Source organism: Drosophila serrata, unplaced genomic scaffold (genome assembly GCF_035046125.1).
Source record: "Drosophila serrata isolate PLE 108 unplaced genomic scaffold, ASM3504612v1 contig_362, whole genome shotgun sequence".
Lineage (NCBI taxonomy): Eukaryota > Metazoa > Arthropoda > Insecta > Diptera > Drosophilidae > Drosophila > Drosophila serrata.
In genome coordinates, this window is record NW_028257260.1 from 813,210 (window position 1) to 840,217 (window position 27,008).

At 43.7% G+C, this 27,008-nt stretch overlaps 4 protein-coding genes and 3 long non-coding RNA genes across 8 annotated transcripts; 4 read left to right on the forward strand and 3 right to left on the reverse strand.

Moving 5' to 3' along the window:
* Positions 1–2,127: 2,127 nt before the first annotated feature.
* Positions 2,128–2,884, forward strand: LOC110184574 (uncharacterized). Its single transcript, XR_002319710.2, has 4 exons — positions 2,128–2,242; positions 2,302–2,396; positions 2,558–2,698; positions 2,788–2,884. It is a non-coding gene; the product is annotated as an uncharacterized LOC110184574 (long non-coding RNA).
* A 21-nt stretch (positions 2,885–2,905) lies between these two features.
* Positions 2,906–4,334, forward strand: LOC147642713 (uncharacterized). Its single transcript, XR_015273070.1, has 3 exons — positions 2,906–2,978; positions 3,380–3,722; positions 3,775–4,334. It is a non-coding gene; the product is annotated as an uncharacterized LOC147642713 (long non-coding RNA).
* Positions 4,335–4,336: 2 nt separating this feature from the next.
* On the forward strand, positions 4,337–6,016 carry LOC147642714 (uncharacterized). Its single transcript, XR_015273072.1, has 2 exons — positions 4,337–5,278; positions 5,414–6,016. It is a non-coding gene; the product is annotated as an uncharacterized LOC147642714 (long non-coding RNA).
* Positions 6,017–6,137: 121 nt separating this feature from the next.
* Positions 6,138–8,454, reverse strand: Ir7b (Ionotropic receptor 7b). The gene is made up of 2 exons (XM_020953146.2): positions 7,370–8,454; positions 6,138–7,314 (listed from the first exon to the last, which is right to left on the reverse strand). Exons 1-2 carry the CDS (start codon positions 8,240–8,242, stop codon positions 6,199–6,201), a joined length of 1,989 nt encoding a protein of 662 aa, XP_020808805.2. The 5' UTR covers positions 8,243–8,454; the 3' UTR covers positions 6,138–6,198.
* A 1,089-nt stretch (positions 8,455–9,543) lies between these two features.
* On the reverse strand, positions 9,544–15,188 carry dec (defective chorion). The gene is made up of 4 exons (XM_020953103.2): positions 14,797–15,188; positions 12,487–14,731; positions 12,059–12,432; positions 9,544–11,898 (listed from the first exon to the last, which is right to left on the reverse strand). Exons 1-4 carry the CDS (start codon positions 15,175–15,177, stop codon positions 9,685–9,687), a joined length of 5,214 nt encoding a protein of 1,737 aa, XP_020808762.2. The 5' UTR covers positions 15,178–15,188; the 3' UTR covers positions 9,544–9,684.
* A 6,657-nt stretch (positions 15,189–21,845) lies between these two features.
* Positions 21,846–24,387, forward strand: Ir7c (Ionotropic receptor 7c). 2 transcript variants are annotated; one of them, XR_015273073.1, is made up of 4 exons: positions 21,846–22,787; positions 22,847–23,885; positions 23,939–24,153; positions 24,216–24,387. XR_015273073.1 is itself a non-coding variant. In XM_020953120.2 (3 exons), exons 1-2 carry the CDS (start codon positions 21,936–21,938, stop codon positions 23,879–23,881), a joined length of 1,887 nt encoding a protein of 628 aa, XP_020808779.2. In that variant the 5' UTR covers positions 21,846–21,935; the 3' UTR covers positions 23,882–23,885; positions 23,939–24,196. The 2 variants fall into 2 exon arrangements, 1 of the variants encoding a protein (XP_020808779.2); XM_020953120.2 differs by lacking the exon at positions 24,216–24,387 and having other exon boundaries at positions 23,939–24,196.
* Positions 23,921–26,653, reverse strand: Ir7d (Ionotropic receptor 7d). Its single transcript, XM_086839230.1, has 3 exons — positions 26,575–26,653; positions 25,433–25,772; positions 23,921–25,364 (listed from the first exon to the last, which is right to left on the reverse strand). Exons 1-3 carry the CDS (start codon positions 26,651–26,653, stop codon positions 23,921–23,923), a joined length of 1,863 nt encoding a protein of 620 aa, XP_086695356.1.
* Between the last annotated feature and the right edge of the window lie 355 nt (positions 26,654–27,008).

Consider the following 27,008-nt stretch of genomic DNA (forward strand, 5'->3'; position numbering starts at 1 on the left):
ATTGAAAGTAAATAATGTTTGGCTAAGTTACGAGATGTTTAAAACTTTGATTTTGCATTGAAAAATATCAATAAATATAAATTTTTAAAATTGGAAAATATATAATTTAGTTGTTATCAATTTTTGTTACGATCATATAATTTTATTGCAAACTGCAGGAGAATAGAAACTTCGGCTACCTAAATTTAATTTCATTTCTTGTTTTGCCATTAAATATTTTATTGTAATTATTTACACTCTAGCAAAATATTATAATTTTAATCAGAAGTTTGAAATGCATTTATTAATGTTAATTTTCTAACATTAACATCAACAGCCCTCTCCCTCCCTCTCTTTCGCTCTCGAGCACTATGTTATTCTGTATGTCCAACTCCATATTAACAATATTATTAATATTAATTAATACAAATTTTTAATCAATACAAATTGCTGAATCACTTTAGTTTATAATTAAGTAATGAGTAAGTAACTAAGTAATGAGTAATGGCAATAAGGGAACTAATGATTAAATAAATGCATAGCTAGCACAACTGTATCTAGTTCAAGGCCTGATCATATCTTAAGCATCTACATATATAAATAATATAATAGTCATGGTTAAGACTTACCTCAGTAAAGGCCACGTCATTGTTTACTTCCTTCCTCCAATTTGGGTAGTCATGGCATCGAAGATCACTTCCTGTTTATCCAGATGCATTCCCTTGGCCACGTCATCTTGTTGCGGTTGAAGAGTTATCACAATCACTATCACTGTCGATGCTAACACTAGGTACCCCTAGGACTGACTGAGCTCGCGGCGATCGAAGTGCCTCTATTTATACTTCCTGAGGAGAGATAACAGAGAAAGAGAGCGAGAGGGAAAGAGCTACCTCTGTAGCTGCAACAGAGGGAGATAGAGCGTAAGCGGCACCTCTACAGCGCTGCAACAGAGGGAGGCAGCCATACGAAATGTTATTGTGAGTACGAAAGAGAGCGAGAGGCAGAGGTTTACAGAGGACTACAGAAAGAGAGGGCGATAGTAATGTTATAATATTATAAAATATATATTATTAATATTCATTTTAATATTAATATTCTTGATATCAAAATTTTTATATATATTATTATTAATAATATTAATATTAATAGATATTAATATTATAATAAATTATTAATATTATTAATTAAATCTTATCTATAAATTTAGTATGCAGATTTATTAACCTTATAACCTAATATAAAGAAGTTTTTCAAAATAAAATTAATGAATGTTTGGCTTAATTATAATTGATTGAAAATCTAAATTTAGTTCGTATAAAAAAATCATCAAAAATGAAATATTTATTTATAAAAAGCTTATGCTAAATTATGGTTACTACATAAATATTTTTATTTCTCAATTGAGGTATTTAACCTGCTTTCATTTCGCTCAGTGCACATACAGATATTGGCAGAAATGCAGCTGCAAATGATGAGCAGCAAAGTCGGCGATGCGATTTGCGTTCTTTCTGCTGTTCTTTTTTAAAACATTTCTTTATATTTTTTTTTTTTTTATACCAGGAACTCGTTTTAACTTTTTAGTATGGAAAAACTATTCAAGTCTAATGGCACGAAAGAAAATAATGACGCGCAATACACTTCGACAGTTTAAGCGGATTCACATGATTACAACTGAGTGGGGAAACTGGAGACAAGAGCAGCAGGAAGTGTGGAGAGTGGAGAAAGGAGAGTGGAGAGAGGAGCCATGAGAGTGGAGAAAAAGAGCGGGCAGTAAGTAATGATGTCTGTCGATGTTTGCAGAAACTTGTTAACCATTTGAGGGCGACAAATGTCGAAGGCATTAGACCAAGTTATAAGAAAGGACAGTGGTAGATATATTTAAAAAATTGTACATTAAAAATAATATATATATTTAAAATATTAACCAAAAATATATCTTATATTAACTAATAATATAAATTTTCAAAGTAAATATTCAAAATGTAAGCAAATATTTGAAGCCTAGAAGAATATAGAAATAAGTTGTTAACTCGTTCTCATACTAGTCTTTTTCAAACCTTTTTTGTTATAATTTAATCCATATTTTTATACCTATGTTAAGACTTTTATTCACCTAAATTTCTATACCATTTTATGTCTAGAAATCCCCTTAAATCATCCACTGTTCCCACTTGGTCTTTATCTCCATCAGGCACTTGATGGCGTCTAGCTTCACTCGAAAGAGCTTCTAACAAATTGCTTGAGATATGAGGTGGGGCCATGGGTAAGTCTGCTCTCGTAGTTTTAACAAATTTATTGCTTTTAATTGCAAATATTTGACAGGACCTGCTGCTGCTGCTGCTGCTGCGGGGCAAAAATCGATGAGGATAAAACATGGCCTAATAAAGTGGCTGGTTTATAGTCAAAGAAGGATACTGGTGAGAGAAAAATGCACGTCATGTACTGTGTACAGTGTACACTACTGTCGGTCTCTATGATTGCCTAATTCAATTACTATTCAAATCATATAATTTCATATATATTTTTTTCTCTTTTTTCATTTTTTTATTTCTGTGGCACGCACCGAGTGCGGTGACAGGATGTTGTAATCATATTACGTATACGACCGCGGCGCATGTGGCGTATACTTGATGTGGCGCATACACCAAATCCAATTTCCCGCTGTGCGAATGAAAATTTGCCCGCTTCATTCCATACATTGTTCCATTTCTTGCGAGAAGTATGGCTTTGTCTCCGGCTTATCCTTCATTTATTTATTTTATTCTCCTTCGTTTTTTTTTTATTTTTGCATATTAATATTGTTAAAAGCGAGCCGTCGCTCTACAAAATTAGCCAGCCATTCATGAGCACTCCGCGTTTGGCAGACGGTATTCATCGTTCCGGGAATCCCATCATCATCATCATCATCATCATCATCGTCCATGGAACAGCAGGAGGCGGAGGCCATATCAATTTACCCACCGGAAGGCACGCAGAAGCAACATCGGTGGCAACAAAAGGTATAAATCGGTTTGGTCCTTTCTCCGCGGGAGTTCAAAAATCGTAAACATATATCCCACTGAGGAAAGGGTACAGGAATGCCAGAATAATGGAAACAAAATACAAAATAAGTATGGTCAGCAGCATATAATATATCAATTGCATTTACTTTATTAAGGAAAACTAATTAATTCACCTTCTTTTTGTAGGTTTCACTTGTAGCCAGTCTCTACTGTTGCCTCGTAATATGAGTGTGCGTCTCTGTCCGTTTGTATGCACTTATTAATGCGTATTCATTGTCACATCCGGCGCGAGGAAATTATATTCCCCACCAGGCGGCAGGGACTCCCCCTCCAGTCCCAATCCCAATCCCAATCCAGCTTTTACCCTCCACCGTATCCTTCCATTTACCTTTTCGCAGAGCCACAATCATCGACTCATTTGCTGGGACCGCCTTGCCTTGCGGAGAGCAGACGTTTTCCTTTTGTCGATTTAATTGAAATAATTGCAAAAATGCAAATTGAATGGACAACAGTTGACACAGGATATTAACCATGGACGGGCATGGCCGCGAGGAGCAGCAGCAGGATCTCTGCCTTTGGGTGTGGACTTTCCCGCTGAGCAAGGAGCATTAATGAGCTAACGAATGAACGCTGTTTATAATTGAGTGGAGACCACATGTGCAGCTGGTTGGGATCAATGAACGAACTCCTTGTCGCGGGGATCTAAAGATGAAGATTTTTTTTAAAATTCAAGAATTTAATGTAAGTTTTAAGAAAGAAATTCGATCGATATAACTTCTTATATCTTTTCTAGTTAAATCAGTGCTGGCCATGTGGCATTCGCGGCCAGGAGTAGCCCGTAATGAGGCCAGGACAGATTCGCCACATTGTGCAGTGGTTCCCATTACCATGAAGGACGAAGGATGCGGGTAGGATGCGGCATGGCCGGATGCGGTGGCAACTCTGGCCTAAGCGGCATCCTCATCGAATGTTGTCGATGACGATGACGCCTGTGTCTGGGCAACTTCCGCCGCATCTCTCTCTCTCTCTCTCTCTCTGTGTGTGTGCGTGTGGAGTATCCTTTTATCCTGCAAGTATATGTGTATGGCCGCTGGTTGCACCGTAATTGTGTTGATTAGCTAATTAGATGTTATTTCGCGGCCGGAAATTGGCAGTTGGTGCAGTCGAGGCGGCAGCCATTAGGACAACGTCCCATGTCCTTGCTGCCACCCCCTCACCAACTGCAAATGCAAATTTTTAAGTGCCACCGCAGCGTAATCTTGTCATGAATATGTTTGTTTAGCAAGCGAAGCCTTGAAGAGTTTCGCTTTATAGGATTCGGATTTGGATCCGGATCCGGATCCCCGATCCCCGATCCCCGATCCCCGATCCCCATGTTTCCTTCTCTATTTTTTTTTAACGCCGCTTGGATGATGCTGACGTAAAAGTCGCGCCATAAAAATTCATTGCCAAACGAGGCAAGGCATTGCCTGGCACTGGGGATGAGGATAAAGGATGGGGATGTGGATGAGGATGAGGATGAGGATGTGGCAGTATATGTGGCACTGGAACTGGCAATTGCCGAGAGTAGTCCAGAGCAGTCCAGACTGAGCTGGAAAAAGCCACTGGGTAACGGATCTGAAACTTCAACTGGGCCACGACAAATTCACATGGCTCGGCAAGACTCTGATCCAAGAATCATTTATAATTTTAACTTAAAAAAAAAGTATTTAGAAAAACTTAAAGTATTCCACAAAATAACTAGAAACAATGTTTATAATTTTACAAAGTGATTACTATATTTATATAAGTCTTTTAAAGACTTTTAAAACTTAAAGCCACATCAAAAGTTAAGTTCATAAAATATCAGAATCACAGAAAACAGATTTTTATATAGAAAACTATTTTTTAAATATATCTTACCAGGGTTTTTTTCATTCACACTCTCTGAAAAAAAATAGGAAACATTTTATAAAAGGAATTGCATAAAGTTCTCTTTCTTATTTTGTATTTTTTTCTTTTCTTTTTTTTTGTACTTTTCCCCTAAACAGCACCGCGTATTAAAGGCGACAGTGGGGAAAATGTGGGCTGGAAAATGTGTTGGGAAATGGGTTGGGAAATGGGGATGTATCGCTTCAGACTGTGCGACGAAAACGACATCGCAGGCAATGAGCTTAAGTTCAATACATTTACTTGAATTTCCACCAAGCGACAAGGACGAAGGACGAGGACGATGTCGTTGACTAGTTGGCTTCCAAGGATGAGTCCAAGGCGAAGAAAGCAAGGAAGCTGCAAAAGCACACGGAGAGAAAAATCAAGTAAATATTTACATAAACAATTAACTTTTAAAACCTTCAATTAAATCAAATCATATTTAAATATTAAATTAATAAAATATATATCTCTAAACTCTATATATTTCTATATTTATTGTCTAACATTTTTATTTGCAGTATCCCAAGCCGAAGCCGGGCAACGTAGTGCCCATTACAGACAGTTTTTGTGGCGAGAAATTTCAAAAAGCTCAAATGTGCGAGGCGATAAGCAAAGCAGCAAGAGATTGGCCCTGGTAAGGTCCTGGAGCAGGAGCAGGAGCAGGAGCAGGAGCAGCATTTCGAGGACAAGGAGAGCGGAGAGGCAATGGCAGCACTTACATGTAACCAGTCGATGGCGACAACGGCAACCGCAAATGTTGCAAGGATTGCCGGCAAGAAGCACACACAGAATTGATGTCTATGTGGTGTGCGGCGAAGGACGAAGACGAAGGACGAAGGGCGTAACTATTCGGGGATGGTCCTTTGCCAGATCGGCGGGGGTTGATTTCACCAGCGCAAGTTTTGGTTTTCAAAATTTATCGCTTTTAGATAAAACGTTTTGCGTTTTTACGATACGAGCAGCGAACACTTTGGCCAACTATCCTCGCAGCCAAGCGCAGCTGGAAGGGATGTCCTTCGAGCTGAAGCTGAAGCTGAAGCTGGTGCAGCAGGAGCACAGCCTGAATGGCAGTGGGAGTGGCATTTGTGGATTATGAAGTAATTTAATTAAAACGCCTGGCCCGCAAATAAATCCAGCATTATTTATGCGACGCCCCATTGAAGAAACGTGACAGGGAATCGTCGCTTTAAATTGGTAATTTTATAGGTTTTATTTAAAAGGGTTTAAAGTACTCAAGGGATTTAAGAATACAAATAATTATAAGTTCTTGTTATACATTTATTTATTTCATATAATTCACACATTATTTTCCCAGCTTTTCCCTTAAAAACCTTTGAAGTTTTCCATAAAAATCCTTAGGTAGTAACAATTCCAAGACAAAAACCAGCACCGCTATGATATTGGCCCAAAGGATAAGCCAGAAGAGAGCAGCCAGCTCCCTCATGGATAGGACATTCTGCCGAACGGCGACCACCTGCTGCTCCTCAGCCTCCGATAGCCTCGGATCCCCATCAATGCCATCCAAAGTGCTATACTCGGTGCTGGCTATCCTGGCCACACTCTCGTCCGTCTCATCCACGGCACTCACATACTGTCGCATCCAGTGCTCCAGGAACCCGTGAGCATGGGCAAACTGGATCTGCTTATTAAGGACACCAACCAGATGCGAGTGTCGACGCACATAGAAGGCCAACTGTTGGGTGTAGATACGTTCCCGAACCAAGTGCAAGCGCCGGCTCATCGGATGCACTTTCCGGAAGTAACCAAAGTACTCATATGGTGTCAGGATAGCCAATCGGGCGGCAGTGCCACTCTGCCTGGCCAGAGCGGGAAAGGACTGCAACTCACTGCCCTCCAGTTGGAGCAACTGACTTGGCTGCAGCTCCGGCAGGCTGGCCAATATCCTCGCCTCATTTCCCTCTGCCAGTTGGATGGTAAAACGCTGGGCCAACACCTCGGCTATAGTCTGTGGCGGATTGCGTTGCGTATCCTGGCGCAGCAGCTGATACATACCAGACTGATAGCCGCTGCGCAGGACCAAGGTGGACAGCAGCCAGGTGAATATAACTAATCGTCCTGCCAGCCTCCGGGGCAGGAAGCGATCCAGCAGATTGCCGCCCATGGTCAGGACCAGCAGCTGGTAGTAAGGATGCGGTGGCAGCTCCCGCTTGGGCCAGAGCCTCACCACCACAGCCAGGAGCAGGCAAGCCAGGATCAGCACCACGGCAATGGCACGCCACAGGAGAGGAGCAAAGGGAAAGGCCAGCTTCTCGTAGGCGGAGTAAGCACTCTGCAGGTTCGTCACCAACATAATGTGGCTCATAAAGTAGTATGTGGACTGCGAGTAAGGAATCTCGCTGCCGGCACTTGGCTTAAAGTAAAATCCACCCAGCGAGAAGTCAGCATGCTTACCAAAGATCTATCAAGAGATGGTGCTAAACTTGAACAGAACCTGAAGGACTCGTTTAACATACCTCATCGAAAATGCTGCCTGAGTCATCGAAGGTGGCCAGAACCTCATTCTTGCTCATCCAATAGAGGCCAACGCTGAAGTTAAGGTTGTCGGAGAGAAATTCCAGCAGGGCCCCCTCGATGCCCACAAAGGCAGATCCTTTGCCGGCACCAGAATCGGGTCGCCAGACCAGATAAGGCATATCCTCCCAGGTGGCGCAGGTCAGGCGGCAGCCATGGAAGTTGCCCAGCTTCTCGGGAAAGTAATCCAGACTGTCCCAAGCCTCTGTCTCCCAGTTGAAACGATTCACCACTGTGGCCCTGATCACCTGGCAGTCATGATCGGCACTAAAGGGAAAGTAGCTGACCATGATGAGCTGGCTGGAGTTGGAGCTGCCAGGTGTACGCAGCACCAGGCCCACATTGAGGACACTGAGACGCCAAAGTAGCTGTAGGGCAAGCTGCACTTCCTCGCTCTCCACCTCCTGTGGCAAGGACATGTAGACCAGCGTATGCGAGAGATCCTGTGTGGCTCGGATGCGACTGTAGATCTCACCAAGTGACTGCAGATCATCCACCAAGACCAGGACAGCGTGCACGTAGGGTTTATACGCCATAGGAGTCTGGCGAAAGAGTCGCCTGCCTTGAACCGTAGACGGCAGGTTGACCAACAGCCGGCTGAGTAGATCCTCCAAGTGGTAACCCACCGATGCCGATGGGCTCCTAATGTGCGTGTATATATACAGGGTTTTCCGATGACCCATTTCCGAGTTTACCAACACTTCTGTTAAGGCTTTAGCTAATCCTGTAACCGAAACCGATCCCGAAACAAATATCACTTGTGGCCTTGCACTAGCAACAAGAACACAAAACACGACACGCAACCAGCACTGCATGGTTAAGGACTCGTCCAAGGAATAAACGGAATAGAGCCTCCTGTGCTTGACACCACCCACTCTTTAGTTTTCCCAAGGGAAATCTTTGGAGTGGCTCTAACCAAACCAATCGCGTTAATCGTATCACATTAACGGGGATTCCCCTGGGACTACTAGAGTTGGTTACGGAGTTAACCCATTATTAACTACTCGTGGCACTTGTTAATAGAGAATCCTAGACAGGCTTTGGTATTTTATTTATTTAATATATATCATTGATTTTTGTATTTCTTTCTTTTGTATATATATATATATTTTATGTATTTGTTTATGTAAGTAAAAGGAATATTTTAGCCACAGTTACCTGGGAAGTTATTACGATAATAATATATAATGTTAAAGGATCCTCTAGGAAATCAGCTAAACTTTTGCGAAATTCTATTCTAACAAGGGTAGGTATAACTTTTTTAATTAGGAGTTCAAATTAAAAGTTTCTATCCCCCAATCTTTCCATATTTCACTTTCTTTCTAATATGCTAAAATGTATGTTCCTCATCCCACAAATTAAATTTTCAAATCAACATTTTATCTATTAATTTTTATTGACATTTCAAATAAAAGTCTCGTCATCAACATCATCATCGTCATCGAACTCAAAGTAGTCGATGTTGTTATCCTCTCGCCCAGTTTCGCTGCTGATGTTATCCTTGGGTTCGCTGCTTTCCTTGGTCACCGCCTCCGTTTTCGCTTCCGCCTGCTCTTCAGACTCCTTTGCGAGGGAATCCTTCTCCATCTCGTCCTCGAAGAGGCTTCGCTCGGCAGCACCCAGCTCGTAGACAGGTGCTTCCTCCTCCTCCAAGTGCTTCTTTTTGGACTTCTCCTTTGGCTTTTTATTGTCGCTTGAAATCTTGCCCAGAACCGGTGGCTCAACCTCCACACGGGTCTGATTCTGTTGGTGATTCAACATGCCCTTGTAGAGATGAGGAAATCGTCGCTGGAAATCGATCTTGATGCGGAGCAGCCGCTCCAGCATGCCTGGTGTTAGGATTCCGGGTCCCTGGCCCGGCTTGCTGCCCATAATATGTGTATCCCGGCGATAGCGACCGTCCCGCAAATATGCGGCATAGCTGCCACCACCAGTGTACAAAGGATAATGTGGATCATAGGGCTTGTTGTTCCAGGGATCATCGGGTCTCTCCACCGGCAGCAGACCCATAAACGGATGCAGCAATCCCTCGCCGTAGGTGAAAAGGGAGCCCACTTGGGGGTCAGATGGTGGTGCTATGGTTTCGATATCGGATGGTGCTGATGATGGACTGATGCATGCAAATGGAAGATGAAGATGATTGGGTTTGATAATGATTACTGAACTACTTTGTCTAGGCTCTAAGCTAGGATTATGATTATGGTTAGGATTATGTTATGGTATAGGAGGGGCTTATGGACATATGGGCTGAAAAGGATTACATCCTAGTGGGGCTTCTGATGGTGGTGATCGCTGGCTGCTGTCTCCTTCGCAGCCTCTTGCGCTTGACGAGCTTGCTGCTCCTGGCCGTGGTCTTGGAAAGACTATTGTTGCTCTTCAAGGCGCTGGATCTGCGCTCCTTCTGCAGCTGCAGGCGCAGGAGATCATTGAGCACATCCACCAGGCGATCCAGTTTTGTGCTACTCACACTGGCTTGTGTGGTTACTCTGGAGCTGCCAGTGTCCTTCGTTTTCGGTGTGACCTTTTTGGCCAACGGAGTCACCTTTCGGGGCAATGGAGTCGACTTCTTGGGCAAGTGAGTCACCTTTTTGACCAAAGGCTTCACATTTTTCTTGGCTCTCTGTGGCAACCTTGCCTGCCGCGTGGACCTCACCCAACCATCATCGCTGGGGCTTTCCATCTCCTCTTGGCTAATCTGACTGATCCGGGTGTTCCTCTTCCTGCTCCCTGCCGTGCTCCGCCGGCGCATAAACTTACCACGCAGGGCATAGGGAGTTGGTGGAGTATTGGCATCACGGCGGCCATTTCCATTGAGTGCCATGTTCAGCATGTAAGCCCGTTGCTTCATACTTAAAGGAACGGCCGCTCTCTTGGTCTTGCCCTCCGAATCGGTGTCAGTGGAGACGGGTTCATCAGCCTGGAAATCTGGATACGAGGAGTACTCCTGGCTGAGTGGTGCCTCGTACGGTACATCTTTTGGCAGTTCTAGGTTACCACCTTCGGCATATTGACGCTCATGGCTCTTGGTCAGATAATCAGTGTCATAGCCCCGGTTGGCCAGGATACGCTGCCAGTTGCCTTCCTCCTCCTCATAGCCCAGCTTATTGCCGTCAATGGAGGCCGAGGCAATGGCAGAGGCAGTGCCCAGTTGCTCGTCCACCTTGGCTATGGCATTGGCCTCCTGTTGGCGGGAAGAAGGAGGAGAAAGTGGTGGCGGTGGCGGAGAACTGGGGGTAGTAGGTGACTCTGTGGTCGTTGTGGAGATGCCCGTGCACTCTGAGTCCTCCTCCTGATCTTCACCCTCTTCCTGCTCTGGCTGCTGTTCCTCCTTGGCCTGCTTTTCTGTGGTCGCCTGCTCCTCCGGCTGCTTGGGTTTCTCCGTTTCCTTTTCCTTAGCCAGTTCTTTGGGCTGCTCCTCAACCTTGGCCTTGATCTCCTCTTCTTTGATTGGCTTCTTGTCTTTCTCCTCCTTGGGCTCCACGTGCAACTCCTCCGGTTCCATGACCAAATTCACCTTGAGCTGCTCTTGTATCATCTTGCACCTTCTGTTGGCATCCAGGAGCTGCATCTTTAACGCATGCACAGCCTTGTGCAGTTCGTGGATCTCTTCCCTTTGCTGGGACATGGCCTCAGCCACACGCAAGGTCTCAGCAGCTGCCGAATCCTGCTGCATCTCCGCCTCTTCGTCAGTCTCTCTGGTAGGACTCTCAGTGGTGGTGATTGTGGCAGCAGTGCTAATGGGAGCTGCCTCTGTAGTGACACTGGCCTCGGTTGTGTTTGAAGGCGGCGGAGCAGCTGTGGTCAGTCGCACAAAGTCCTGATGATGGTACTGATGATGGTGATGATAATGATGATGCTGCTGCTGGTGCAAATCATGCTGCAGTTGCTCGGCATCTTCCGGCTCCTGTGGCATATCCTCGGCATATTGATCCCCGCCAATCTCTAGCGGCTCCTGGCTAGCACGCTCCAGGGCCTCCCTTATAGAGGCTGCATTGTAGCGCATCAAAGCCTCTGCAGGATCCTCATCCGGATTCAATGTGATCTCCTTTAATCCCATCTTATATTCCCGTCGCAATTCATTGAGGGAGCCCTCATCAATGGTCTCCAGAGTACCATATTCGGCGGTACTGCGTCGATGGCGTCGATTACTGCTGCTCATGGCCTTGCAGGGACATCTGGAGCTGTCCAGGCTCAATCCCAATCGCCTAGAGCTGCCACACAGACAGCTACTGCCGCAGCGACACTGAGATCTTCCGCAGGAGCAACCTTTGGATGCCGAATTGGTCTCATGCCCTTGCCCTTGCCCTTGCCCATCCCCATTCCCATCCCTCCCGAACCTGCTCTGAAAGATGGCTAACCTTTTGTGGACTCGATGCGTTGGTGCTAACGCTGGCGCCGGTGTGGTTGTCGTCATGGAGGGAGCATCGGTGGATCCACTCCTGTCGACCTGGTCTGGTTGCAGGTTTATTGTCTGAAATGCGTCGCCTGTTTAATGCCATGAGAAGAAGGGCGAATGAATCGTATGAAATGGATCAGATGGCAACTACGGCTCTACTGTGTCATATGTGTGTGTGTGGTGCTGATGTGGTGTGGTGTCCAGAGGTGTCTAGTGGCTCTACAACAAAACTCACCCTGGCCAGTGTCTGGTGGCGGCGCAACATCTCATCAACTTCATCATTGCCCACAGCTGCCCGATAGCCAGAGGCAACTGGTCTCTGCTGGTAGGCGGAGCCACTGGGAGCTCCATAGGCATTCGATCCATAGCCACCGCCTCCATAGCTAGTCCCATAGCTTGGTGGGGCATAGCTGGGGCGTGGGGCATAGCTGGGGCGTGGGGCATAGCTGGGTGGTGCATAACTAGGTCCATAGCTGGGTCCATAGCTGGGTCCATAGCTGGGACGCTGCTGCTGCACGGGTGCGGAGTAGTACAGATTGACCACTGTGGGTGTGCCAGACTTGGACTTGGACTTCTTGCGCTGGTTGCCACCCAATCCCAGGGCATCCACTGTGGGGGAGACGGAGATGGAATCACGATTGCGAAAGACGCCATAGAGATTACCTTTGTGGCGGGCAGTGCCCTCGTTTTCCGGCATCTGGGGAACAGCCTCGCCCAGGATAAGTTCATCGGATTTCTCGTTCTCCTGCTCCCCTGGCTGAGATAATTGCTGCATGGCCTTGGTCTTCTCATCGGCCCACTGGCGTTCAGCTGGCATCATTTGTCCCTGCTGTTCCTCGGTCTTTTGCTGCTGCATCTGCTGAATCTGCTGGATCCTGGATGGATCTTCCGTCCACTGAAGCTGCCGCTCCGCCATCATTTGGCGCTGCTGCATCATCATGGGATTCTGTTGGATCGTCTGTGTGGGATCAGCCATCATTTGCCTTGGCTGCTGCTGCTGCTGCTGCTGCATCATCTTGGCCTGCTCCTCGGCCCACTGTCTTTGCTGCATCTGCTGCATGGCTTGGGGATCTGTCTGCATCATGGGATTCTGCTGGATCATTTGGCGCTGCATCTGCTGGATAGCTTGGGGCTCCTCCACTGTCATTTGCCGCTGCTGCAGCATTGTGGGATTCTGCTGGATCATCTGTGGATCTGTGGCTCCTGGCATCTGCCGCTGCTGGATCTTGGCCTGCTCCTCGGCCCATTGTCTTGTCTGCATCTGCTGTATAGCCAGGGGATCGGCCATCATCTGCCTCTCCTGATGCTGCTGGATCATCATGGGACTCTGCTGGATCATCTGTGGACCTTGCATCATTTGGTGCTGCTGGATAGCTTGAGGATCGGCCATCATCTGCCTCTGCTGCTGCTGAATCATCTGCCTCTCCTGCTGCTGCTGGATCATCATGGGATTCTGCTGGATCATCTGTGGATTCTGCTGGATGGCGCCTCCGGGTACCATCTGCCTCTCTTGGTGCTGTTGCCTTTGCTGCATATCTTGAATCATTTGGCGCTGCTGTTGCATCTGCTCTATTGGCTTTGCTGCATCCTCGGTTCCTGCCCTGTAGGCGGCATAGATCTTGTCCTGCTTGCTCTTGTCCTCCATCTGTTCGTTGGCCATGCGGTAGGCATAGGCCATGATCTGGATAATGTCCTCCTTGGACATACTCTGGCTAGGCTTCTCTACTTGACGCTTGTAGCCGCCGGTATTGCGATGTGATTCCGTAATCCTGGACTTGCGTTGCGCCTCCTTCTGGAGCAGCCGACGGACATAGTCATCGCGAAGAGCTCGCTCGATGTCCGAGCGCGTGATCTTGTGGACGGGCGTCCGGCTCAGGGGATAACTAATCTTGTAGGGCGAATCCTTGCCTTGCGTTGCCGTTGCACTGGAGCGCATCTCCTTGGCCATCAGTTCAATCTTCTGGAGCATTTTCAGTTCGGCAATCACCTGGCGCTCAAAGGCTCTCAGCTTGGCCTCCACTCGCAGATCCTCCAGTGTCTTCTGATCCTCCGTGGCTGTGGGATTGCTGGGCATACGGAACCAGAGGAGTGGCACTCGTTCCTGATCCCCCTGCTCCTGCTGCTGCTCCTTCTCCAGCGCCGTCTTGATCTTGAGCTGAGCCACCTGCGCCTCTGGGGCATAGGCAACCTCTGGCCTCACCCGCACCTCGGAGATGTCAGAGGCGGCCGGTTGTTGGAACATTTGACCCAGGAAATCGAAATTGGGAGGCGCTAAGTTCGCCGGAGCCTGAACTGGCGGCATTTGGGACAACAGAGTCATGGTCTGGCCCAGCATGTTGTTGGCATCGAAGTTTGGAATGTTCCAGGCCTGACCCAACACAGAGCCAGCAGCTGGAGTTGCGGCTGGCGCTGCAGCTGGAGCCGGTGTGGGAGCAGTCTCGGCGGCGGCATCGGCGGCTGGAGCGGCAGCTGGCGCGGGAACGGGAGCAGGAGCAGCAGCACCCAGCATGCCCGAGAGACCAGGGAGACCCTGGAGCGCCGTAAAAGCAGTCTGCGGATTCATTAGCGATTGGCCAACCACAGCGGCATCAAAGCTGGGCACGTTGGGCATGCTGGGCATGCTGGGAAAGTTCTGGAAGTTGGTCAGGAACGAGAAGGGATTCGGTTGACTTGTAGGATCATTCTGACGGGTGACTCGCGTCTTGGCTGCAGCATCATCGGCCAGGACCAGTACCACCTTAGAGGCAGCAGCCTCCGAGCCGGGAGCTGGAGCACCCAGGAAAGAGTACGCCGGAAAGAGGCTGCCCCAGTGGATGAGGCTGCCCAAGGCTGGGAACATCATGTACAAGGCATCCACCGTTGGGTTGCCACGGCTAAAGGCCCTAATGGGCGGCGCCTGGGATAGAATCTGCTGGAACGACATAGTGTTATGGAAACCCGTAAGAGAAACCCCCGTCTAACCCACACACTCACCTTGCCATCCTGAAAGCCATCGCCAGTCCCAATGCCTGCTGCCCCATCCTCTCCAGTTGCTGCAGTTGCCACATCTGCTGTGGCTGTGGCATCCTCACCCGTCTTTGTGGCTGTGGCCTGACCCAAGGCGGCCGGATCGCAGGAGGTTTGGGCAGCCACCTGGACACCGAGTAGCGCCAGGATCAGCAGCTGGCTATGCGGTCTCATCCTGTGTTTATCTTTTGGCGAATGTCTCGGGAAGATCGATCGTTTGCGATCGGTGTGGGCCGGAGCTCGTTGGCCAACTGACTGCCGATTGCCGCCGGACAGTGGCCCAAATAGATTTTTTGCCGCCTCAGAAGTGTTGACGTCGTCGGATTCGTGACCGATGCACTGCAGCATTTTGCACGCACCGCCAGCGGCAGCGGCAGCAGCAGCCGCGTCAGGGGAAATGGAAAATGGAAAATGGGAAAAAGGGGAGAGGTGGCGGTAAATATGGTTAACGTTTCCGTGTGTGTGCCCCCAATCGAGAACGAGACCACAGCAGCCGCTGCAGCTGCAAGAGCTGCAAAAACCTTGCTCAACTATTCCGTTGGCCAGCGTTTCCATGGAATCAGCGCAAATGATGCACGGTAAACAATAAGCCGGAACAGCAGGGCCGGAGTCACGTGGAAGAGGTTGGAATTTAAATTTGTATGACAGCTTTATGATATTTATAAATTTATTTATCTAAAGCTAACAGATAGTTTAAAACTAGGAGCTAGCTTATGTTCTAGAGCTATAGCAACTAAGGCCGTCAGATCGCTGGTTATTATTTACAGAAGCTATGTGATATCAGTTTATGTTACGATCATTTAATTTTATTGCAAACTGCAAGAGAATAGAAACTTCGGCTACCCAAATTTAATTAATTAAATTTAAATATTTATTATTATTATTAATACTCTAGCTGAATATTATAATTTTAATCAGAAGTTAATTTCCTATCAATAACATCAACAGCTCTCTCCCTCCCTCTCTCTCTCGCTCTCGAGCACTATGTTATTCTGTATGTTCAACTCCATATTAATAATATTATTAATATTAATTAATTAATATTAATTAATAATATTTTTAATTAATAATATTAATAATTCATAATAATATTAATAACTATTAATATTAAAATTAATGTTATTAATAATAAAATATATAAAAATTTCGATTTCACGAATATTAATATTAAAATTAACATTAATTAATAATATATAAAATATAATATTATAATATTACTCTCGCCCTCTCTTTCTCTATGCCTCTGTAAACCTCTGCCTCTCGCTCTCTTTCGTACTCACAATAACATTTCGTAAGGCTGCCTCCCTCTGTTACAGCGCTGTAGAGGTGGCGCTTACGCTCTATCTCCCTCTGTTGCTGCTACAGAGGTAGCTCTTTCCCTCTCGCTCTCTTTCTCTGTTATCTCTCCTCAGGAAGTATAAATAGAGGCACTTCGATCGCCGCGAGCTCAGTCAGTCCTAGGGGTACCTGGTGTAAACATCGAAAGTGATAGTGATTGTGATAACTCTTCAACCGCAACAAGATGACGTGGCCAAGGGAATGCATCTGGATAAACAGGAAGTGATCTTCGATGCCATGACTACCCAAATTGAAGGAAGGAACTAAACAATGACGTGGCCTTCACTGAGGTAAGTCTTAATCATGACTATTATATTATTTATATACATATATAGATACTTAAGATATAATCAGGCCTTGGTCTAGATTAAGCTGTACTAGCTATGCATTTATTTAATCATTAGTTCCCTTATTGCCATTACTCATTACTTAATTACTTACTCATTACTTAATTATAAACTAAAGTGATTCAGCATTTTGTATTGATTAAAAATTTGTATTAATTAATATTAATAATATTATTAATATGGAGTTGGACATACAGAATAACATAGTGCTCGAGAGCGAAAGAGAGGGAGGGAGAGGGCTGTTGATGTTAATGTTAGGAAATTAACATTAATAAATGCATTTCAAACTTTTGATTAAAATTATAATATTCAGCAAGAGTATTAATAATAATTATAAAATATTTAATGTCAAAACAAGAACTGAAATTAAATTTGGGTAGCTGAAGTTTCTATTCTCTAGCAGTTTGCAATAAAATTAAATGATCGTAACAAAAATTGATCACAACTAAATTTAAAATATTCCCATTTTAAAAATTTATATTTATTGATATATTTCAATGCCAATTTTTTTGACAAATTAAAGTTTTAAACAACTCATAACTAAGGCAAACATTCATTAATTTCAATTCGGAAAGCTTTTCTATTTTTCAAGTTTAAATTGGGTTAATAAATCTGCATACTTAATTTATAGATAAGATTTAATTAATATTATAAATAATTTATTATAATATTAATATCTATTAATATTAATATTAATATTATTAATAATAATATATATAAAAATTTCGATTTGAAGAATATTAATATTAAAATTAACATTAATTAATAATATATATATTATAATATTATAATTACTCTCGCCCTCAATTTCCGTATGCCTCTGTAAACCTCTGCCTCTCGCTCTCTTTCTTACTCACAATAACATTTCGTATGGCTGCCTCCCTCTGTTGCAGCGCTGTAGAGGTGGCGCTTACGCTCTATCTCCCTCTGTTGCAGCTACAGAGGTAGCTCTTTCCCTCTCGCTCTCTTTCTCTGTTATCTTGCCTCGGGAAGTATAAATAGAGGCACTTCGATCGCCGCGACTTCAGTCAGTCCTAGGGGTACCTAGTGTTAACATCGACAGTGATAGTGATTGTGATAACTCTTCAACCGCAACAAGATGACGTGGCCAAGGGAATGCATCTGGATAAACAGGAAGTGATCTTCTATACCATGACTACCCAAATTGATGGAAGGACGTAAACAATGACGTGGCCTTCACTGAGGTAAGTCTTAATCATGACTATTATATTATTTATATATGTAGATACTTAAGATATGATCAGGCCTTGAACTAGATACAGCTGTGCTAGCTATGCATTTATTTAATCATTAGTTCCCTTATTGCCATTACTCATTACTTAATTACTTACTCATTACTTAATTAGAAACTAAAGTGAATCAGCAATTTTTATTGATGATATCTACCAACTTCTACTCAAAGTTAACACGCTAATTTAATTGTAAATTATTTACGAATAGATTCAAAACTGAAAGTGACTTTGGTTCCAACTTTTTCCATATTATTATACACCTTGTAAGGGTATTATAATTTCAGTCAGAAGCTTATAATTATGTGAAGGAGTCATTTCCGACCCTATAAATCATATATATTCTTGATCAGCATAAAGAGGCGAATCGATCTAGCCATGTCCGGCAAAAACATAAATTTTTTAAAAAATTTTTAAAATTTTATAAGTGGTTACATAGTTAAAGTTGTCAAAAATTGACAAAAAATTAAATCTATTCAATTTGTAAATTATTATATGCACATTTATAAATCTAATTAAAACTTACCCAGATGTTATTTAAATTAAATTAGTGCATTTTTGGCTTAGTTATGATATTTGAAAAACTTCGATTTACCCAAAAAATTACCATATAAATATATTGATACCTAGAATACACATATTTTTAAATGGTCGAAATTTAAATTAATGCCCTTTTGGCTTTAATCTGATCTATTAAACATTCAAACCCATAGGATCCTATAGTAAAAACACTTTAGCTTCCAGGAGTTATCTAACTTTCTTGTTTATTATTATTATCTTTATTAGAGTTTAAATGAAAGGCCAAACAAGTGGGTTAGAAAGACATGGCTAGATTGGCTAGGCTATTGCAAGTATGTATTTCGCATTGATATAATTTATTTATTAATTATTATATTATAACAAAATTATATACTTAAAACCATAACCCCTTATTGTGGGTATATTTATTGAGAGATCGTGAAATCCGCACCTGGCTCTTTAGTGGGGGCCATGCTGCAGGTGCTGCCCTTCAGGCGGTGGTGACGGTGGTGAGCCATGGCATTCTCGATCGTCTTATGGCTTGTGTGTCACCAGCACCACCTTCGGCACCACCAACACCACCTCCACCTCCTCCCTGACCACCAAATTGAGCAAGGTGGCTGAGGTCAGCGCGTTTTCGAGTCAAGTCAAAAAAAAAGGTATAAACTTGTAGCGACAAGGGAAACAGAGTTTCGGTCAGCGGGTGGTTTTCGCCGAGGTTAGCAAAAAAGTGCGAAATTTAAGAAAGTAAAGAAAATAAAAAAAAAATATATATAATATATATTATTAAGTCTTTGAGACGGCACAGCGACCTTTGACAGTTTCAGATTATCATTCGCATTCAGATAAATACTGGCGACGCGTCGCCAAGATTGTGAAATTACTCACATCCGAATTTCGGTCACGATTCAAAGCGACATAATGCGTAAGCCAGATAGTCATAGCTTCATTTAAAATAAAACTTAAATAATGCATTAAAAAACCAGACAAATATCATCATTATCATTTATTTTTTGTTCAATGGAAATGAGTCGTTATAAGATAAAGACCACACAGAGATCATGTTACCATTTTGCTGTTGTTCAATGGAAAAGCTTTGTTATCTTTTGACGTGTGTTCATTGAATAAATAAAATTGAAAAACAAATTTGATGAAAATCTGTTAAAAACAGTAAAAGTTATCAATTTTTTCTTACAATTTTCCGATCGTTCCTATGGCAGCTATATGTATGTATATATATAGTCCACCGATTCGCCCTTATTGGATTTATATACTAGTATAATTATATAGAAAAATAACTTTATGGCTCCAATAGCATGCTCTTAAATTTGTTCAAAAAAAATCTCGCACATAGGAGCATATGATTCCCAACTAGTTCTAACACCCCCGGAACGAAGTGACTGCTGCTGGCCATGTCTCGGAAATGTGTTGTGTTTCCAAAGTTGCAAGTCATTGTTTACTAGTGTTCAAAGTTAATTACTGATCATACATACTCACTGGTCATAGGTACTTACAGATCATATTTAATTACTGATCATAGATATATACTGATCATAGTTATCTAATGATTACCCTTCGACCGCTGGCGTGTCATCCGGCCAATGCACTATGGGCCAGGAAGTTCATTTTTTGTCCATAATTCTGTAACTTTTAAAATAAATTTTTCAGAGACATGAAATTTTGCATGCACATTCTCAAAACATTGAATTTTATGTGTTCAAAAATTAGTAATAGAAAATATTTTTTTTAATGAAGATAATCTCTAATAAAATAAATAAATAATAATAATCTAAAAGTTAAAATATATTTCCTTTTTTTTTTTGTTTTTTATTAAAAAAAAAACTAACAGTTCGATTTGAATCTCATTTTATAGAAATGATTATTTACATAATATTTATTAGAAAAAAATATATTTGTTGCATTAAATAACAGGAAGTGATGCCATGATGTCCACCGATTCGCCCTTCTTCGTCTAATATACTAGTAAAATTATATATGTAGGTGTTGTGTTACAAAAATTACAAGTCGTTTACATTACATATAACATACACCCGTGAGCAATAATAACTAACGCACAAATAGCTCGATTATATGCCGTATTTATTTTTATACCCTTGCAGGGTAATATGATTTCAGTCAGAAGTTTGCAACGAAGTGAAGGAGGCACCTCCGACCATATAAAGTATATATATTCTTGAACAAAATTATAAAAAATTATACAATGTTCAGTTTTCAACAGAATTTAATCAAATTTAATATATAGCCATTTAATATTACTTAACAATTTTGTGTAAAATTTTTTGGAAATGGTTTTTATAACATAAATATATATATTTTATTTTGTATTGATTCCTAGTCATCGAAGTTGTATCTGCAAGGGTATATAAACTTCGGCGTGCCGAAGTTACCTTTCTTTCTTGTTTATTTTCTTGTTTTAATGTTCTCTCGTCGGAGCTGCAACTGTCAATCGAATGCTTATCTTCAATATATATGCGCTTACAATGTTTGTAGCTTAGATTAAGAGATAAGAACAGACAGAAGAAAAAGATATAGGGAAATAGATAAGAAAGAGAAGAGATAAGACCGCAGCAGGTGCACACATTGTTTACTAGTGTTCAAAGTTAGTAACTAGTCATATACCTTACTGCTCAGACCTACTTAGTGCTCATAATTATTTACAGCTCATAGTTAATTAATGATTTATGTTTATTATTTGTAAGATAAATTTATATTTAAATTAAAGTTTAATTATCAAATAATTGCTTAAGAGTTGGTCTTATACATATTTCTATTATACCACAATTTTTTTTTTGTAATAAATAAAATAGCTTACAAAATAATGCAATTGTTATACAGTGCAGAATTAGAATTAGAATTATTTACTTATTGTTTTTATTATATTTTGTTAAGCCCTTTACCTTTAATCCATATAAATATCTGACCAAACAAAAAACGCCAAGTCTGAAAGGTGTTAACAAAACAAAATAAAAATACCTCAATTAATTGTCTCGTAATCACATTTTTTGTTTTTTATTATGTGACCTACTTTCTTGTTGTTTGTTTTTTATTTAAGGAATGTTTTGTTGCCTGTCTAAATATTAAATGAATTTAGGTAAATTTAAAATAGCTGAGTTTGTTAATATTTATTGCAAGTATATTTGGAAGTTTTAGTCAAGTCTGAAATACATTTCTTTTCGTTATAAAATACTTAAAACATTCATAATTTAAGCAAAACAGTCATAAAATTGCCATTAAATAATATTGTATATATTTAAGATTTATTAATAATACATTTGCATTACAGATAACAATAAATGGAACCTTCAGCACGCAATTTGATGGGCCAACTAAGTGCTGTCCTTTCAGATAAGGCTAACGAGCCACAGCACAGTGATACAAAAAAATAACACAAAACTATAAATTAATTAATAAAAATTATTCATTTAATTTCTTAAAAGATAAACAAGGTAATTATACCTATACTTCATGCACTTAAAGTTTATGAAATGAGTTTTTAAATGTATTCATTGTATTAATAAATATTTGAAATCCCTGCAGACATTCCACTGTGCCTTAAAAGCCTTTAGGCAGACCATGATGGCGGAACCAGGACATCATCCAGTTGGACTCTGGCCAGCGAAGAAGCCTGATCATGCAGAACGTGACCCTGGTCTATGCCTTGGTCTGGGCCATTGACCATTATTATGGACGCTCCACCAGCACTGCCCTGGCAGTGGTTAAGTTCCCCACCAGCCGGGCCAGTCGTGGCCATCACAACGATCTGATCGACGAGGCTCTGGCCAAGGCGGCAGGTTCAGGACGAATCCAGTTTCAGTTGGAGGATGACCGCACTGAGACCTCCTTGAGCGGCACCAATGCCACCGAGGAGAGCGACCTGCCACCGCCGAGTGGAGTCGCAGGCAGACCCATTGCCATTTGGTTTTTGGATAGCCTCCGCTCATACTTTCGCCTGGAATTGTACCTGAATCAGTTGGGGAGTCCCTACAAGCGAACTGGTAACTTTCTGCTGGTTTACACCGGTCTGGAGGCGCAGCCCATGGAGTCCATTAAGATTATGTTCCGGCGATTGCTCAATATGTATGTGCTGAATGTGAGCGTGCTCCTGCAGAGCAATGGGAGTGTCCATGTATACACCTATTATCCTTATGGACCGCATCGCTGCCAGTCGTCGTTGCCTGTTTTCTACACGGCCTTCCAGGAGCTGGAGCCTGGCGTGGTTGGTCTGACCAAACCGCTCTTCCCGAGCAAGTTGGCCAACATGCATGGCTGTCAGCTGGTGGCTGCCACTTTTGAGCATCGTCCGTATGTGATCCTTGAAGATGATCCGCAGCAAAAGGGAGCCAGGATTCTGCATGGCATCGAGGGCAGAATTGTGAATACACTTGCCGAGCGGATGAACTTCAGCATTAAGCTTGTGGAACCAAAGAACAAAGATCGTGGCCAGATTCGGCAAGATGGCAATTACACGGGCATACTCAAAATGGTAAGTGGACCACAGGGCATAATGCGTAATATTTTTTCAACTATATCTCTCTCTTGCAGATTGTCGATGGCGAGGCGAACCTTACCTTTGTGTGCTTCATGTACAGCAAAGCTCGTTCGGATCTGATGCTGCCCAGCGTGTCCTACATGAGTTTCCCCATTGTCCTGTGCATTCCCAGCGGCGGTCCAATGACTCCACTGCAGCGTCTCACACGTCCTTTTCGCTACATCATCTGGTCCTGCGTCCTGGTGAGCCTCATCCTGGGCCTGCTGCTAATCGGGCTGCTAAGACTGAGACAGCCACCGAGAGCTCTACGTCACCTGGTCCTGGGCAGGGACAATCGTTGGGCCTGCCTGGGCTTGTGGAATGTCCTAATGGGCAGCATGGCCCTGTATCATCCACGACGGAATTTTGCCCGATATTTGCTGCTGGTGTGGCTCTTCAAGACCCTGATCCTGCGAGCCGCCTACACTGGGCAGCTCTACCTACTCCTGCAGGACGTGGAAATGCGGGCACCACTCCAAGAGCTGTCCGAGGTGGTGGCCCAGGGCTATGTGTTTCACATGCTGCCCGCCCTGCAGAGCGTCTTCCATGACTCGATGCCCGCCACTCGGGTACGTGTGGTGACCAACCATGAGGCATCGCTACTCCGGCTGCGGGATGAAGATGACCCGGGCATAGCAGTGCCGCTGCTCCAGCCAACTGTCTACCAGTTTGACTATCGTTCCGGACCGAATCGGAACCACCTGGCCGTCCTGCCGCTGCCATTGATGACCGCCCCACTGACGCTGTACATGCGACCCCACTCGTATCTCAAGCGACGCATCGATCGCCTGCTGATGGCCATGATGTCCTCGGGCATTGTGTTCCGCTTTCGGAACATGTACCTGGACCGCATCGAGCGAATGGCCAAGCGGCGACGCAGCATGGAGCCACAGCCGCTAACCCTCTGGCGGCTTTCCGGAATCTTTGCCTGCTGCGGTGCCCTCCAGCTGCTGGCCATCCTCGTTTTTGGCCTGGAGCTCCTCTCCGCTGCCACTGGGCATCGTCGACTACGCAGGGCATTAAGCTTATTAAATGGGTTTATTGCATAAGTCGGTAAATATATAATTAAGTATATATCGGACTCCTCCTTACAATCTCTCCATTAGCCAGGCTAATCCACGCCAGCTTGCCCTCCTTCGACTGAGCAGCTCCAGGCCAAACAGCGCCAAGGAAACACCGTGGGCAGCCAGCAGACAGTTGAAGGCGGCCAGGACAAAGCCCATGGATTCGGCACGGCCCTGGGCTGCACTCTCAGTGGCGGAGGAGTAGGACCTGCCCAAGGAATCCGAGGTATACGGCATGCTACCCCAATCCAGCCGCTGTGAGTGATGTTGAAATAAACCAAAGCTGCGCATGTTGAACAGGATCTCATTGAACTCCCAGGCAAAGTATGAGCCACGCGGAAAATATACACACAGCATGTTGTCCAGCATCTTCTCGGCAAGAATCACCAATCGGTGGCGTTCATTCCGATGCCGGGTTAAATGCTGAGCCAAGAATGCGCGACTGGTAAAGGCGCCGGCCAAGCCGGGCTCCTTCAACAAGGCATCGAAAACATCCACCGGCTGTCCTGGCGAAATCAGAGTCCTGCCCTGGAACGCTGGCACCTTCAGGGTCATCCGATAGGTGGCATGATCGGTTATGAAATGGAATCCCGCCTGCAGCATCTCCTCAAAGGTCTGCGGGAGTGGCTTCACCGGCGAATTGTGTATAAAGTTAAACACGGATGCCTCATAGCTGGCACGGATCACAAAAATCCAGAGCATCCAGCCGGCCAGAGCGGGTGAAGGCAGGCGCCAGCGGCTGCCCAGGAGCCAGTGAATGCTGGCCAGGGAGGCCAGTAGGAGCCAGGCATAGCGATTGAAGGGGAAAAGCATTACCTCGTAGATGCTATAGCCACTCCGCGGCCTCATCACAATCACGTAGGCCATCTGGCTATAGGGACCAGTGGCGGACAGATAGGTGGATCTCTCCGGTGTACAGGCGGCACAACCAATCGTGAAGTTTGCCCTCCGCTCGCGGAGCATCTTATAGGCGCCAGTGAAGCTACCATTCAAGTGGCTGGAACCACCGATCAAACCCTCTGGCTCATTTCGCACCAGTCGCAGGGTGAAGTTCATCTTGGCGGCCACGATCTGTAGAAGCAATCCATCCAGTCCCTCCAGTTGCTCCGCCAGCTTACTGCGCTCCCAGTGCACCGTCATGTAGGGTGGTATATCCCATACAATCACGCTTAAGGGACAACCGTATAGGTCATTCAATCGCTTCGGAAAGAGACTCCAAATGCGGACATTCTTTAGCCCAATCTCCACCGGTTCCAAGCTCATGCAATTTGTGGGTGTGTATGGCCGTACATTGTAGGCTCGAACAGCCTGGAGACTTGGAACTAGAATGACCACATTAATGTTATAGCGTTCCAGCAGAAAGTACTCGAATATCTTGGACATTGGAGGACCTTGCTTAGACTCCGGCAAGGTTGTTAGCCACACAATCACATACAGATTGTTCTTCTTCAAGTCCGATGCAATGGCTCTAGGAAAGAAAAGAAAATAGATATATATATATATATAGCTGCTGTAATTTCCAAGTGAGTGATGTACATAGCTTCCTCGGGGCACTGAACAAACAGCAATTGGATGAGCACCTGGCAGCTCATCTTGTGCGAGAGACGGGAAGCCAACACAATGGGCACTGCCGACTGATGGTGACCCAGACTGTGATCCAGGACCCTCTGGACCAGCTTCACCCGATCCCTGGCCATCTGCTTGTAGGCGGTGCTAATGAAGACACTCAAATTGTGGGCAGCAAAGGCATTCGTGAAGATCTCCTGCAATATTCCAGAGATGCGCCTGGTTAGCAGCTCCTCCATGGGATGCTGATCTGGCCACAGGCTGGCCTCTCCAGGAGTACTCAGGAGCAGCGACAGGAGCAGCCAAGTCACTGTTCGGTGGAGTTTCATTATAAAAGTGTTATATTTTGCAGGACATTTTCCCGATTTTATAGCAAATGAAATTTTTGCAATCGAAGCAAGGCAAGGGAATTGATTTGGCATAAGGGAATTTGCTTGGTTTTAAGGGGTTTCTTATCAATGCTGCAAAATCTTGTATCTGTACAGTGAGTTTTTTTCTTTAATGTTGCTCTAAAATTAAATATTAAAGTGTCTTAAGCTATGACAAATATTCTAATATAATATCATTCTTTATTTCTATTTTTAATTGACAAAAATGCATTAATTTCAATCAACCTTTCCTATGCGAGTTTTTAAAGGATTAATAAATTTGAATACCTAATTTAAAATGTAGAAAAATTAAATTTGTTTACTAAAAAGTTTCTCCTGTTGATACTGATCAAGAATATATATGATTTAAGGGGTCAAAAGTTACTAATTCACAGTTTTTTAAGCTTCTTACTTAGGTGTATAATAACCATCAAGGGAATCATTCTTCTCCTTAACTCTGAGACATTTTATATTTATAAACCATTTATTTGAAGTCTTCATTTATTTATTAATATTATTTAAATACTCTAAACGAAAGCAGTTGTCCCTAAAATATTTGTAAGCCCAATTTATTTACACTGTTTACCCAACGGAACCCTGTCATGTATTATTTGGAAAAAAACCCATACAAATTACTCGTGGGTAAAGGTAATGCATTAACAAATCCGTGTTCATCACTTAAACTAATTGCCGCGTACGGGGCGAGCACTGTCCAGACACCCAATCCACCTGGCCACCACCCACCTGGCCACCACACACCACCCACCACCCACTGGAACCGGTGCTGTGCCCTCTCCCTCTCCGGAGTCCGTTCCGGAGGCATGTGCGTGACAGGTTTCGGTGTCAGTATTATGCATGAGGCGCATAACCATAAATTAACACCATCAACGGCACACACACACAGACACACACACACACACACCATACACCTATGCACTGTGGGCCAGGAAATTCATTATTTGGCCAAAATTCTATAGCTTCTAAAATATATTTTTTAGAGACATGAAATTTTGCATGCACATTCTCAAAACATTGCATTTTATGTGTTCAAAAATTAGTCACACAAAATATTTTTTGTAATGAAGATAATCCCTACCAAAGTTGAAAAATATTTTCTTTTTTTTTTGTTTTTTATTTAAAAAAAAAATAATAATTCTATTTGAATCTCATTTTATAGA

Bases quoted from the DNA above. Each gene is read 5' to 3' on its own strand.
- Ir7b (XM_020953146.2), bottom strand. From the start codon at position 8,242: ATGCAGTGCTGGTTGCGTGTCGTGTTTTGTGTTCTTGTTGCTAGTGCA. The intron at 7,315-7,369 runs GTATGTTAAACG...ATCTCTTGATAG, and splicing joins CAGGCAGCATTTTCGATGAG to ATCTTTGGTAAGCATGCTGA.
- Ir7d (XM_086839230.1), bottom strand. From the start codon at position 26,653: ATGCCTCCGGAACGGACTCCGGAGAGGGAGAGGGCACAGCACCGGTTC. The intron at 25,773-26,574 runs GTGGGTGGTGGC...TCCACCGAACAG, and splicing joins GGGTGGTGTGTGGTGGCCAG to TGACTTGGCTGCTCCTGTCG. The intron at 25,365-25,432 runs GTACATCACTCA...TTTCTTTCCTAG, and splicing joins CAGTGCCCCGAGGAAGCTAT to AGCCATTGCATCGGACTTGA.
- dec (XM_020953103.2), bottom strand. From the start codon at position 15,177: ATGCTGCAGTGCATCGGTCACGAATCCGACGACGTCAACACTTCTGAG. The intron at 14,732-14,796 runs GTGAGTGTGTGG...TCGTTCCAGCAG, and splicing joins ATGGCTTTCAGGATGGCAAG to ATTCTATCCCAGGCGCCGCC. The intron at 11,899-12,058 runs GTGAGTTTTGTT...GACGCATTTCAG, and splicing joins GCCACCAGACACTGGCCAGG to ACAATAAACCTGCAACCAGA.
- Ir7c (XM_020953120.2), top strand. From the start codon at position 21,936: ATGCAGAACGTGACCCTGGTCTATGCCTTGGTCTGGGCCATTGACCAT. The intron at 22,788-22,846 runs GTAAGTGGACCA...TCTCTCTTGCAG, and splicing joins ACACGGGCATACTCAAAATG to ATTGTCGATGGCGAGGCGAA.